General features: G+C 39.4%; 1 protein-coding gene across 1 annotated transcript in view; it reads right to left on the bottom strand.

The window, feature by feature from the left end:
- The window catches only part of SCP2 (sterol carrier protein 2), a 121,662-nt gene that overhangs the window by 13,410 nt on the left and 93,434 nt on the right, over positions 1-14,818 (bottom strand). The window contains exon 14 of the mRNA XM_057711073.1: positions 11,297-11,426. Within this exon, the coding sequence (XP_057567056.1) occupies positions 11,297-11,426 (130 nt within the window). The remainder of the gene's footprint in view (positions 1-11,296; positions 11,427-14,818) is intronic.

Below are 14,818 nucleotides of genomic sequence, written 5' to 3'. Positions count from 1 at the left end.
GGGATTAATGCCTTATAAAGAGGCTCCAGAGAGACCCCTAGCCCCTTCCACGATATGAGCCCACAAGAAGGTGGCACTGGCTATGAAACAGGAAGAGGGCTCTCACCAAATGGGACCATGCTGATGTCTGATCTTGGATTTCCAGCCACCAGAACTGTGAGAAATGAAATTCTATTGTTTATAAGCCACCCGGGGCTGTGGTATGTTCGATATAGCAGCCTACACAGACTAAGATGGGGGTAAACTATTAAAGTATAGCATGCCCGTATTATAAAATAATGAAAACAAGATTGAAAATTAAAAGCTTTTATTATATGTCTCAGAATGCAAGGATAGCCCCTAAAAAGACTGATTCAATAGGCACTCCATCTTTGCCTGTAACAGAATTTTCTCTTATTACTTGACAAAAGGTCTGAAGTCTTAAAAATTAAGTTATTTACAATCTAGAAAATCCAGTTCTCGGGACTTCCCTGGTGGTCCAGTGGTTAAGACTCCATGCTTCTAATGCAGGGGGTGCAGGTTTGATCCTTGGTCAGGGAACTAACATCCCACATGCCGCACTGTGCAGCCAAAAAAAAAAAAAAAAAATCCAGTTCTCTTGTAGATATATAACATCAAAGTGCAGGGAGAAAAAAAGCTAGCAAACTGAGACAGACTTGATTTATAGTTGGATTAGATCCTAATATTCCAAGAAAGGACTCACAGTCAATAAAGAGTTGACTTGAGGAAATAAAGTCTGCTGCTGCTGCTGTTACTATATCAGCATTTACTGAGCTCTCACTATGCTGATTACTTCACATACCGGGACTCATCTGATCTTTACAATAACCCTATAAGAGTCAGAGAGGTCAAACAACTTGCCCAAGGTCACACAGCTGCTAAGTGGCTGAGCTAGGCATGAAAGCAGATTCCTGCTGCCAAAGCCCACACTCCTAACTCCTAAGCTCTATGGCTTCCTCCCGTTATAGGAAGAATACAAACATTTAACAGCTCAGTTTTAACTGAGCCTTCACCAATTCATCAGCATCTGATGCATCCTAGATGCTTTCTCAGGTCCCCGAGTCCTTTTGGGGAGTCACAGACAATTCCAATGTGTTTAAGCAAAAGTAATGTTTAATATATGGGTTGGGGAGGAAGCAATGATTTACTGAGCACTTACCATGCTAGTGGCTTTACATAACTTATCTCATTTAATCCCCACAACAGCTCCATGGACAGACGTTATTCTCACCATTTTCTAGATCAGACAACTGGACTCAGGGAAGGTTTACACCTAGTAAGTGCCAAAGTCAAGGTCTGAACCCAGGTTTAGGTATCTCCAAAGGCTATGCTCTTTCTCCCATACCTTGGGGATGGGGGACTCTGAGGCATTATATCATGTTCCCCACAATGGGGCAGGGTTGAGAACTCAAACAGGTGCTGAAAGGGAAGAATATACGAATGAAAGAATAATATGTCTTATTAAATTAATCAAAGTTGGTTTCCTGGAGACATGCTATGTGAGTCATTTCAAAGGAGAGGAGGGAGGGGCAGAATTCATGAAGAAGCACCCAAGCAGCAAGGAAAGATTATGGAAAAATGCACAAAGTCTAAAAGTCCTTGATATAACCACCTGTATCATTACCAAACTCTTAGAATATAAGCAAATGAAATACATTTAAGTAAATCTTACTTTGTTAACAGAAAGTAAACCTCTCAATACTATGTACACGTCAAAAGATCTAGCAATTCTCTTTAATATGCCAGTTCAAACTAGGACAGGTTATTAATGCTTTAACATAGCTGATCTCTAACAAATGGTCATTTGTTGGCTGATGTAAAAGGAGCTGGCAATTTCCCATGGTAGCTTTTACTGGTAAGTCCATATTTCAACGCCACTCCTGGCTGCCAACAAGTATCAGTTTCAGCAGAAATTCAGGATAAAAATCCCTTCAGCTCTGGGATGAGGCACCTAATGTGGAGAGAGCTCACTGCCAGAGTCCATATTACAGAGAACAAGATTCTTCTGAAAATTTGCAATATGTGTCCATAAGCATATAATCTTTCAAAACAAAGAAACACTAATAACAAATTAGGAAAATTTTTCTTTAAAAATCACCTTAGGGGACGGAGTCAAGATGGCAGAGTAGAAGGACGCAGAGTTCACGTCTCCTCACAACTAGGGCACCTACCAGGCACTGGTGGGGGACCATGATTGGGTAGGACATGGTGGGGAGGGAGGGGAGAGGCGAAGTGGAGGCAGGAGGGGCCTGGCACCCTCGAGGGGTGGCTGGGGGGGGGGAGGGGTTCCCAAGCCCAAAGGGGCCCACTCACAGTGAGGGGAGCAACATGGATGGTGAGAGACCCTCAGGAGACTGGAGGATCAGGAAAGGAACGTGGCCAGCATTTCCCCTGCCCACTTGGGCCCTGGGGAGCCTGCTGAGGTCCTGGGCCTGATCCTCTGCCCACCAAGGGCTTGTGGCTTGTGGGATCTTGATTCCCAGGCTGGGAGTTGGGCCTGAACTCCTGAGGTGCGAGCGCCAAGTCCAAACTGCTAGATTAACAGAGAACCTCAGACCCCAGGGAATATTAACTGGAGTGAGGTCTCCTGGAGGTGCTCATCTCAGCACCAAGACCCAGATCTACCCAACTGCCTGCAAACTCCAGTGCTGGATGCCTCAGGCCAAACAACCAGTAAGACAGGAACACAGCCCCACCCATCCCCAAAAAATGAGACGACCAAAAAATAAGTTACAGATGAAGGAGCAACATAAAAACTTACAAGGCCAAAAAAATGAAGAGGAAACAGGCAACCTACCTGAAAAACAGTTCAGAGTAATGATAGAAAAGAAATCTCAGAGATAGAATGGAGGCATGGATTGAGAAAATACAAGAAATGCTTAACAAAGACCTAGAAGAACTAAGGAACAAACAGTGATGAACAACACAATAACTGAAATGAAAAATACACTAGAAGGAATCAATAGTAGAATAACTGAGGCAGAAGAATGAATAAATGAGCTAGAAGATAGAATGGTAGAAATAACTGCCGAGGAGCTGAATAAAGAAAAAAGAATGAAAAGAATTGAGGACAGTCTCAGAGACCTCTAGGACAACATTAAACGTAACAACATTCGAATTATAGGGGTCTCAGAAGAAGAAGAGAAAGAGAAAGGGTCTGAGAAAATATTTGAAGAGATTATAGTCAAAAACTTCCCTAACGTGGGAATGGAAATAGCAAGTCCAGGAAGCACAGAGAGTCCCATACAGGATAAACCCTAGGAAAAACATACCAAGACACACATTAATCAAACTAACAAAAATTAAATTCAAAGAAAAAATATTAAAAGCAGCAAGGGAAAAGCAACTAATAACATACAAGGGAATCCCCATAATGTTATCAGCTGAAACTCTGCAGGCCAGAAGGGAGTGACAGGATATATTTAAAGTGATAAAAGGGAAAAACCTACAACCAAGAATACTCTATCCAGCAAGGATCTCATTCAGATTTGACAGAGATATCAAAAGCTTTACAGACAAGCAAAAGCTAAGAGAATTCAGCACCACCAAACCAGCTTTACAACAAATGCTAAAAGAACTTCTCTATGTGGGAAAAATAAGAGAAAAAAAGATCCTCAAAACCAAACCCAAAACAATTAAGAAAATGGTAATAGGAACATACATATCTATAATTACCTTCAATAAAAATGGATTAAATGCTCCAATCAAAAGACACAGACTGGCTGAATAGATACAAAAATAAGACCCATATATATGCTGTCTACAAGAGACCCACTTCAGACCTAGAGACACATTCGGACTGAACGTGAGGGGATGGAAAAAGATACTCCATGAAAACAGAAATCACAAGAAAGCAGGAGCAGCAATACTCGTATCAGATAAAATAGACTTTAAAGACTGCTACAAGAGATAAGGAAGGACACTAAATAATGATCAAGGGATCAATCCAAGAAGAAAATATAAATTATAAATATTTATGCACCCAACATAGAAGCACCTCAATACATAAGGCAAATGCTAACAGCCATAAAAGACGAAATTGACATTAACACAGTAATAGTGGGGGACTTTAACACCTCACTTACATCAATGGATAGATCATCCAGACAGAAAATTAATAAGGAAATGCAAGCTTTAAATGACACAACAGACCAGACAGATTTAATTGATATTTATAGGACATTCCACCCAAAAGCCGCAGAATACACTTTCTTCTCAAGTGCACACAGAACATTCCCTAGGATAGATCACATTTTGGGTCACAAATCAAGCCTTGGAAAAATTAAGAAAACTGAAATTGTATTAAGCATCTTTTCCGAACACAATACTACGAGATTACAAATCAGTTACAGGAAAAAAAACTGTAAAAAACAAAAACACATGGAGGCTAAACAGTGCACTGCTTAATAACCAAGAGATCACTGCACAAATCAAAGAGGAAATGAAAAACATACATAGAAACAAATGACAACAAAAATGCAACAATCGAAAACCTATGGGACAGTAAAAGCAGTTCTAAGAGGGAAGTTTACAGCAATTCAATCTCACCTCAAGAAACAAGAAAAATCTCAAACAATCTAACATTACACCTAAAGGAACTAGAGAAAGAAGAACAAAGAAAACCCAAAGTTAGTAGAAGGAAAGAAATCATAAAGATCAGAGCAGAAATAAATGAAACAGAAATGAAGAAAACAATAGCAAAGATCAATAAAACTAAACATTGGTTCTTTGAGAAGATAAACAAAATTGACAAACCTTTAGCCAGACACATCAACAAAAAAAGGGAGGGACTTCCCTTGTGACACAGTGGTCAGGAATCTACCTGCCAATACAAGGGACAAGGGTTCAATCCCTGCTCCATGAAGACCCCACATGCCACAGAGCAACTAAGCCTCCGTGCCACAACTACTGATCGTGCACTCTAGAGCCCATGAGCCACAACTACTGAGCCTGTGTGCCAAAATTACTGAAGCCCATGCACTCTAGGGTCCGTGTGCTGCAACTACTGAAGCCCATGTGCCTAGAGCCTGTGCTCCGCAACAGAAGCCACCACAACAAGAAGCCCTCACATCACCACGAAGAGCAGCCCCCACTCGCCTCAACTAGAGAAATCCTACACACAGCAATGAAGACTCAGCATAGCCAAAAAAAAGAAGAAAAATTAAAAAAGGGAAAGGACTCAAAATCAATAAAATTAGAAATGAAAAAGGAGACATTACAACTGACACTGCAGAAATACAAGGGATCATAAGAGACTACTATAAGCAAGTACATACCAATAAAACAGACAACCTGAAAGAATGGACAAATTCTTAGAAAGGTACAACTTTCCCAGACTGAACTAGGAAGAATTAGAAAATATAAACAGACCAATCAGAAGTAATGAAATTGAAACTGTAATTAAAGATCTTTCAACAAACAAAAGCCCAGGACCAGATAGCTTCACAGGCGAGTTCTATCAAACATTTACAGAAGAGCTAACACCTGTTCTTATCAAACTCTTCCAAAAAATTGCAGAGGGAGGAACACTCCCAAATTCATTCCACGAGGCCACCATCACCCTGATACCAAAACCAGACAAAGATATCACAAAAAAAGAAAATTACAGACCTGTATCACTGATGAACACAGACACAAAAATCCTAAACAAAATACTAGTAAACAGAATCCAATGACATGTTAAAAGAATCACACACCATGATCAAGTGGGATTTATTACAGGGATGTAAGGATTCTTCAATATATGGAAATCAATCAATGTGATGCAGTATATTAACAAATTAAAAATTAAAAAATGATCATCTCAATAGATGCAGAAAAAGCTTTTGACAAAATTCAACACCCATTTATGATAAAAAAAAAAAAACTCTCCAAAAAGTGGGCATAAAGGGAACCTACCTCAACATAACAAAGGCCATACATGACAAACCCACAGCAAACATCATTCTCAATGGGGAAAAACTGCAAATATTTCCTCTAAAATCAGGAACAAGACAAGGATTTCCACTCTCACCACTCTTATTCAACATAGTTTTGGAAGTCCTAGCCACAGCAATCAGAGAAGAAAAAGAAATAAAAGGAATACAAATTGGAAAAAGAAGTAAAACTGTCGCTGTTTGCAGATGACATGATACTATACATAGAAAATCCTAAAGATGGCACCAGAAAACTATCTGAGCTAATCAATGAATTTGGTAAAGTTGCAGAATACAAAGTTAATGCACAGAAATCTCTTGCATTCCTATACACTAACAACAAAAGATCAGAAAGAGAAATCAAGGAAACAACTCCATTTACCATCGCAACAAAAAGAATAAAATACCTAGGAATAAACTTACCTAAGGAGGCAAAAGACCTGTATGCAGAAAACTATAAAACACTGATGAAATAAATCAAATGTGACACAAACAGATGGAGAGATACAGCATGTTCTTGTATTGGAAGAATCAATATTGTGAAAATGACTATACTACCCAAAGCAATCCACAGATTCAAGGCAATCCTTATCAAATTACCAATGCCATTTGTCACAGAATTAGAACAAAAAATTTTGCAATTTGTATGGAAACACAAAAGACCCCAAATAGCCAAAGCAATCTTGAGAAAGAAAAACAGAGCTGGAGGAATCAGGCTCCCTGACTTCAGACTATACTACAAAGCCACAGTAATCAAGACAGTATGGTACTGGCACAAAAACAGAACTATAGATCAATGACACAGGATAGAAATCCCAGAGAAAAACCCACCCACATATGATCACCTAATCTACGACAAAGGAGGCAAGACTATACAATGGAGAAAAGACAGCCTCTTCAATAAGTGGTGCTGGGAAAACTGGACAGCTACACATAAAAGAATGAATTTAAAACACTCCCTAACACCATACACAAAAACAAGCTCAAAATGGATTAAAAGACCTAAATATAAGACTGGACACTATAAAACTCTTAGAGGAAAGCATAGGAAAAATGCTTTGACATAAATCACAGCAAGATCTTTTTTCACCCACCTCCTAAAGTAATGAAAATAAAAACAAAGATAAGCAAATGGGACCTAATTAAACTTAAAAGCTTTTGCAAAGCAAGGGAAACCATAAACAAGGTGAAAGACAACGCTCAGAATGGGAGAAAATTTTGCAAATGAAACAACTGACAAAGGATTAATCTCCAAAATATACAAACAGCTCATACAGCTCAATATCAAAAAAACAAACAACCCAATCAAAAAATGGGTGGAAGACCTAAATAGACATTTCTCCAAAGAAGACATACAGATGGCCAAGACGCACATGAAAAGATCCTCAACATCACTAACTATAAGAGAAATGCAAATCAAAACTACAATGAGGTATCACCTCACACCGGTCTGAATGGCCAGCATCAAAATATCTACAAACAATAAATGCTGGAGATGGTGTGGAGAAAAGGGAACCCTCTTGCACTGCTGGTGGGAATATAAATTGATACAACCACTGTGGAAAATAGTATGGGGGTTCCTCAAAGAAACTAAAAATATTTTTTTAAAAATAAAACTAAAAAAAATTCTAAAAATAGAACTACCATATGACCCAGCAATCCCACTACTGGGCACATACCCTGAGAAAACCATAATTCAAAAAGTCACATGTATCCCAGTGTTCACTGCAGCACTATTTACAATAGCCAGGACATGGAAGCAACCTAAATGCCCATCAACAGATGAATAGATAAAGAAGATGTGGCACATATATACAATGGAATATTACTCAGCCATAAAAAGGAATGAAATTAAGTTATTGGTAGTGAGGTAGATGGACTTAGAGACTGTTATACAGAGCAAAGTAAGCCAGAAAGAGAAAAACAAATACCATATGCTAACTCATATATATGGAATCTAAAAAAATGGTACTGATGAACCCAGTGACAAAGCAAGAGTAATGATGCAGATGTAGAGAATGGACTTGAGGACACGAGGTGGTGGCGGGGGACAAACATTGTATATTAATGCATATATGTGGAACACAGAAAAATGGTACAGATGAACCTATCTGCAGGGCAGGAGTAGAGACACAGATGCAGAGAATGGACATGTGGACATGGTGGGGGAAGGGGAAGGTGGGATGAATTGGGAGATTAGGCTTGACATAAATACACTACCATGTGTAAAATAGATAGCTAGTGGGAACCTGCTGTATAGCACAGGAAGCTCAGCTTGGTGCTCAGTGATGACCTAGATGGGTGCGAATGGGGGTGGCGGGAGGGAGGTCCAAGAGGGAGAGGATATATGTATACATACAGCTGATTCACTTCATTGTACAGCAGAAACTAACACAAACATTATAAAGCAATTATACTCCAATAAAAAATAAAAATAAATAAATAAAAACTTAAAAAAAAAATCACCTTAACATGTGTCTGGGAGTATCAATATATAATCCTGAAGTAACCACTAACCTTCAGTCATTTAAAGAAATCGGCATTATTTCCCCAAAGTCCTTTTTATTTCTAAAAGCTAGAACCCAGATGAAGCATTTAGTTTTTCTTCCCACATCATGTTAGATGGCAGCTCACAGAATGCAAACATAGTTATTTTTCTGCCCACTCATTCTGAGAAAAAAAATTCTGCCCACACCAGATGCCCTTACTACTGCTCAGCTTTTCCTTCATTAATCTTTAGTTGATTCCTTATTCAACAGTGCATATAACACTGCTCTTAACATTTTCTCCTTTCTCCAAGCTCTAAACTCTATTCCAGGAACTCTGCCAACCTCCTCTGTACCGCAATGTGCCCCTGAATATTTATCTACCCTCTCAGAGAAAGAAGTTTCCATCCCTCCTTGCTAAAGCTAACCCATCTTCCACCTGTGCTCCTGATATCATCCTCTACTCCAGGACTTTCCTCAATAATGTAACAATAATGAACTCTACCATCTTTGATAGACCTCCTTCCCCTTCACAGCTTCCAGGTACCATCAACTTCACCCCAACATCACTAGCAGCTACCATGTAACAACATCCTTTTTTCTCACTGCCAACATTCAGGTTATCTTTTTTTTTGCTTAGATGGTGGTACCATGCGTCCTCCTAATTGCTCTCTCTGTCTCTGATTTCTTCCTTTCTAATTCATCAGGTCGAATGCACCAGCTTCATCCTCTGAAACACAGCTGTGACTTTCACTTTTCTACTCAAAAAGCTTTAATGTCATTCCATTAAAATCATTTTATATAAAATCACTCTCAAAGTTCATAGTATAGCCCTCTAAAAAGCTAGTTCCCATCCATCACATCTCTTAATTGTACCAGCCTCTCTCCAACAAGAGAAACATAACATACAATATAGCTACCACTTACTGGATGCCTACTAAGCATCATTCATTCATTCTGTTGTTCATTTTAAAATTATTTATTTTATTAGAAGCCTCCTTGTATCAGGTACTATTCTAGGCACTGTGAATGCAGCAGTGAACCTAAGAGGCAAAAAGCTCTGCCTTCATGCAGCTTACAACTCAAGTGTGGGGGATGGACAATAAGCAAATAAATAACATACAGTATATCAGACAGCGGTAAGTGCTACAAAGAAAAATAAGGCAGAAAAGGACAACAGGGAATGATAATAGGGGTGTGATTTAAAAGTGCGGTTGGGGAAAGGCTCACTGAGAAGATGACATTTGGGCAAAAATCTGAAGGAAATGAGAGAAGAAGTCATGAGGATTTCTGAGCAATGACGATGCCAGGCAGTAGAAAGCCCCTGAACTGGGAACACCCCACATTCAAGCAACAGCAAGGAGGCCAGTGAGACTGCAGCAAAGTGAGGGAGAATATAGCAAGACAGAGAAGACTGGGGCCAGATCACGTGCTGTGATTGTAAGAACTCTGGCTTTTACTCTGTGAGCTGAAAGCCACTGGATGGTTTTGAGCCGAGAAGGGTTACAATCTGACTTGAGTTTTAAAATGATCACCCCAGCTGATGTGTGGAGAAGAACCTGTAAGTGGGCAAGGTTAGAAACAGGGAGACCAGGCAAAAAACGATGGCGGACCAAGGCGGTAGTAGTAGAGGACAGAATTTGCTGGTGAATTAGACTGTGGTGTGTGAGAAAAAGAAGAGCCAAGGTAGATGCAAACTATTACATTTGGAATGGATAAACAACGGGGTCCTACTGTTTAGCACAGGGAACTATATCAAATCTTCTGGGATAAACCATAATGGAAAAGAATATTAAAAAAAGAACGTATATATGTGTAAAACTGAGTCACTTTGCTGTACAGCAGAGATCAGCACAACACTGTATGTCAACTATACTTCAGTTAAAAAAAAGAGCCAAGCATGACTTCAAGGGTTTTAGACTGAGGAACTGGTAAGACAGGAGAACAATTTACTAAGATGGAGAGGACAGCGGGAGGAGAAGGTAATTAAAGGGAAGTGGGAGGGAGATCAGCAGTTCAGTTTCATACATGTTAGCTTTGAGATACCTGCTAAGTATCCAAGTAAACTTGTCAATTAAGCAGCTGGATATATACCTGGGAGTTTGGTGTCTGAGTTCACACTTTAGATACCTGGGAGTCATCAGTGTAGAGATGGTTTTAAAAGCATGAAACTAGATGAGAGCCCCAGGGAATATATGTAGATGGAACTGAGCCTTAGAGCACTCCAACATTTAGACATTTAGAGATGAGGAAAAAACAGGAAGAGAGGCCAACAAGGAACAGCCAGTAGGTATGAAGAAAGCCTGGAAGAGTAATATTATTATGAGGGCTGGGAATTAACCACTGAATTTAGCAACACATGGTTACTTGTGACCTTGACAAGAACAGTTTTGGGATAATGATGAGGACGAAAGCTGACTGGAGGGGGTTCAAGAAAGACTGGAATGAGAGGAAGTGGAGACAGTGAGTATAGACAGGTCTTTTGAGGACATGTAACCATACACTGAACCATGTGCTTCACAGCTTAATTATTCTATTAATCCTCACATGAACTCTATGAAATAGGTACCATTTATTATTGCCATTTACAAATGAAAAAAACAAAGCTCAGAGAAGTGAAACAGTTTGTTCAAGGCGAGAATCTGTAAGTGGCAGGACCAGAATTCCAACCCAAGTTTGTCTAATTCCAAAGCCTAAGGCTGGTGACAGTGATGGAGCCTCCCAGTCTTTGGGAGGAAGCAGCTGTGACCCATTCCTGTTTCCAAGGATTCCCCAAGTATTTAACAAGGTCCTATAACTCTAAAGCCAGTCCCTTTGGGGAACACCAAAGCAGGCCCCCATGTTTCTTTGTGAACTTGTCAGTGCTCCTATAAATGAAGTCAGCACTGCACTGACCTGAGTTAGGGAGCACTGATCCTTTGCCATTCTTCACGTCCACCACCCAGGTGGCTTCTTTACCTCCAGGGCCATCCTTCACCTTGAAGGCAAAAATACCACCAATTTTCTTCACCAACTTCTCCCCTTCCTGGAAAGAAAAATAACACAGAGTTATATTAAGTTCATTCCTCTGGCTTTTCTCCCAAATTAAATGTTTAAATAGATACATGACGTGAGCAGCTGGGCCAGCAGACAGTCCCCAAGCTCCCTTAGGATCTCTTACCCAGAAAAGTCTGAAAGGCAACCAGGCAACAACTCCCTCATCTGCTAAATCTTTTGTTGAACATGGCTTTCTGGATACAACTGGTGGAAGGACAGAAGCATGGGAGAGTGGGTGGCACAGCAGCATTTAATACTGAGACAGCTTTCATTTGTCCAAAATTTCTGAAAGATTCACTCTGGCCTCTTTAAATGTAAGAACCCTAACTCCTCTTTTTCTTTGCAGGTAATTTCCTTCACATACATTTTTGGTATTCCACAATCAGAATTTAAAGATAAGTGGTTCAACTCATTTCTTGGATTAGTATAAAGAATTATACAAGTAAAATACCATCCACCACCTACTTTTGGATCTTGAGGAATGAAGCTGGAAAAATAACCTCAGATCTATATCTCTGTAGGTTGGTTTCCTTTCTCTCTCCCTCTCCCCTTCATTCCCACTCTATTTCATCTTTCCTTACTGAAATACTGATTGACTGAAACAATGATTAGCACCAGACATTACTCCAGACACTACAGGGTTAGAAGGGTAACTGACAATACACTATGATCACTCTGATAAAGGGGAACACAGGCGCCTACAAAAGCACAGAGGACCTGTTAGGCTGGCTGTCAGGGTGAATAACTCACACACCTTAAAACACACACACGCACAATAATTTTATCGTAGTTATTTTTCTTTAGAAAAAAAAATATTGTACTGTGGAAAAAACAGAAAACATTGATAAGCAAAAAGAAAATAGAAATCATTCATAATTTTACCACTCAGAGAAAACAACATTTTGATATAAACCTCCTCTATCATTTTTTTCTGCATATATATATTTTAAATGAGATGATAGTGTATATACTGCTTTGTAATCCACTTTTTGGTTTAACATAGCTATCCTTATTACTGTGTCATTAAGTATTCTTTTGCATTTTTTTTTTATTTTTTATTTTTTATTTATTTATTTTTTTGCTGTGTTGGATCTTCGTTGCTGCATGTGGGCTTTCTCTAGTTGTGGTGAGCGGGGGCTACTCTTCCTTGCACTGCGTAGGCTTCTCAGTGTGGTGGCTTCTCTTGTTGCAGAGCACAGGCTATAGGTGTGCGGGCTTCAGTAGTTGCAGCACGTGGGCTCAACAGTTGTGGCACTCGGGCTCTAGAGCGCAGGTTCAGTAGTTGTGGCGCTGGGGCTTAGTTGCTCTGAGGCATGTGGGATCTTCCTGGCCCAGGGATCAAACCCATGTCTCCTGCACTGGCAGGCAGATTCTTAACCACTGAGCCACAAGGGAAGTCTGTCTTTTACATAATTTTAAATGACCATAGTCTTTAATTGTAGAAGTGTACTACACTTTATTTAACTATTACTCTTGCTTGATGTTTAAGGTTAGTCCTAACTTCTGGCTCTTGTAACAATGCTGGAAATAGCATTCTTATATCTAAGTATTTTTATATGACTTTACTTATTTCAGGTTAAACTCTAAGAATTAAACTTTGCTAATTAATAACAATAAATTTGCAATCAGCATAGGTTGAATTCTTGCTCTGCTATGTACTTATATAACCCTGAGCGAGTTACTAAATCTCTGAATCTCAGTTTTCTTATCTGTGAAATGGTGATAATAATATAGCTACCCTCATAGAGGTGTATGGTATTTAAATACCCACAAAACACAGAGTAACTGCTCAATAAACGTTAGCATTTTTTTCCCCGTTATTTTACTCTAGGATCTGTCCGCTATTCCTGTGCCAATATTATAGCTTTATAAATGTACTTTACTCTTTGGTATAGTAAATGCCCATAATTCCTCTCCTCCAAATATTCTTGACTATTTTTGGATTTGTTTTGGACATTTCTTTCCTCTAGGTGTGCATTATAATCATTTAGTTAGTTCTTCCCCCCCAAATGCTGTTGCATTTAAATGGGGCTACAATAGAAAGGAAGATCAATGGAACAGAAAAGAGAACTCAGAGGTAAACCCAAGCACATATGGGCACCTTATCTTTGATAAAGGAGGCAAGAATATACAATGGAAAAAAGACAGCCTCTTCAATAAGTGGTGCTGGGAAAATTGGACAGCTACATGTCAAAGAATGAAATTAGAACACTTCCTAACACCATACACAAAAAAAAACTCAACATGGATTAAAGACCTACATGTAAGGCGAGACACTATAAAATTCCTAGAGGAAAACACAGGCAAAACACTCTATGACATACATCAAAGCAAGATCCTTTCTGACCCACCTCCTAGAATAAGGGAAATAAAATCAAGAATAAACGAATGGGACCTCATGAAACTTCAAAGTTTTTGCACAGCAAAAGAAACCATAAACAAGACTAGAAGGCAACCCTCAGAATGGGAAAAAATACTTGCCAACAAAGCAAAGGACAAAGGATTAATCTCCAAAATATACAAGCAGCTCATGCAGCTTCATACCAAAAAAGCAAATAATCCAATCCACAAACGGGTGGAAGAACTAAATAGACATTTCTCCAAAGAAGACCTACAGATGGTCAACAAACACATGAAAAGATGTTCAACATCACTAAGCATTAGAGAAATGCAAGTCAAAGCCACAATGAGGTATCACTTCACACCAGTCAGAATGGCCATCATCACAAAATCTAGAAACAACAAATGTTGGAGAGGGTGCGGAGAAAAGGGAACTCTCCTGCACTGTTGGTGGGAGTGTAAGTTGGTACAGCCACTATGGAAAACAGTTTGGAGGTTCCTTAAAAAACTACAAATAGAACTACCATATGATCCAGTAATCCCACTCCTGGGCATATACCCAGAGAAAACCATAATCCAAGAAGAAACATGTACCATAATATTTATTGCAGCACTATTTACAATAGCCAGGACATGGAAGCAACCTAAATGCCCATCAGCAAATGAATGGCTAAAGAAGATGTGGCATATATATACAATGGAATATTACTCAGCTATAAAAAGGAATGAGATGGAGCTATATGTAATGAGGTGGATAGACCTAAAGTCTGTCATACAGAGTGAAATAAGTCAGAAAGAGAAAGACAAATATTGTATGCTAACTCATATATACGGAATCTAAAAATGGTACTGATGAACTCAGTGACAAGACAAGAACGAGGACGCAGATGCAGAGAATGGACTGGAGAACTCGAGGTTTGGGAGGGGGCGGGGGCTGAAGGGGAAGCTGGGACGAAGTGAGAGAGTAGCATAGACATATATATACTACCAACTGTAAAACAGATAGCAAGTGGGAAGTTGCTGTATAACAAAGGGAGTTCA

This window comes from Hippopotamus amphibius, chromosome 1 (assembly GCF_030028045.1).
Source record: "Hippopotamus amphibius kiboko isolate mHipAmp2 chromosome 1, mHipAmp2.hap2, whole genome shotgun sequence".
Taxonomy (NCBI): domain Eukaryota; kingdom Metazoa; phylum Chordata; class Mammalia; order Artiodactyla; family Hippopotamidae; genus Hippopotamus; species Hippopotamus amphibius.
The sequence above is the reverse complement of the archived record's forward strand: the minus strand, read 5'-3'. Positions and strand labels throughout refer to the sequence as shown.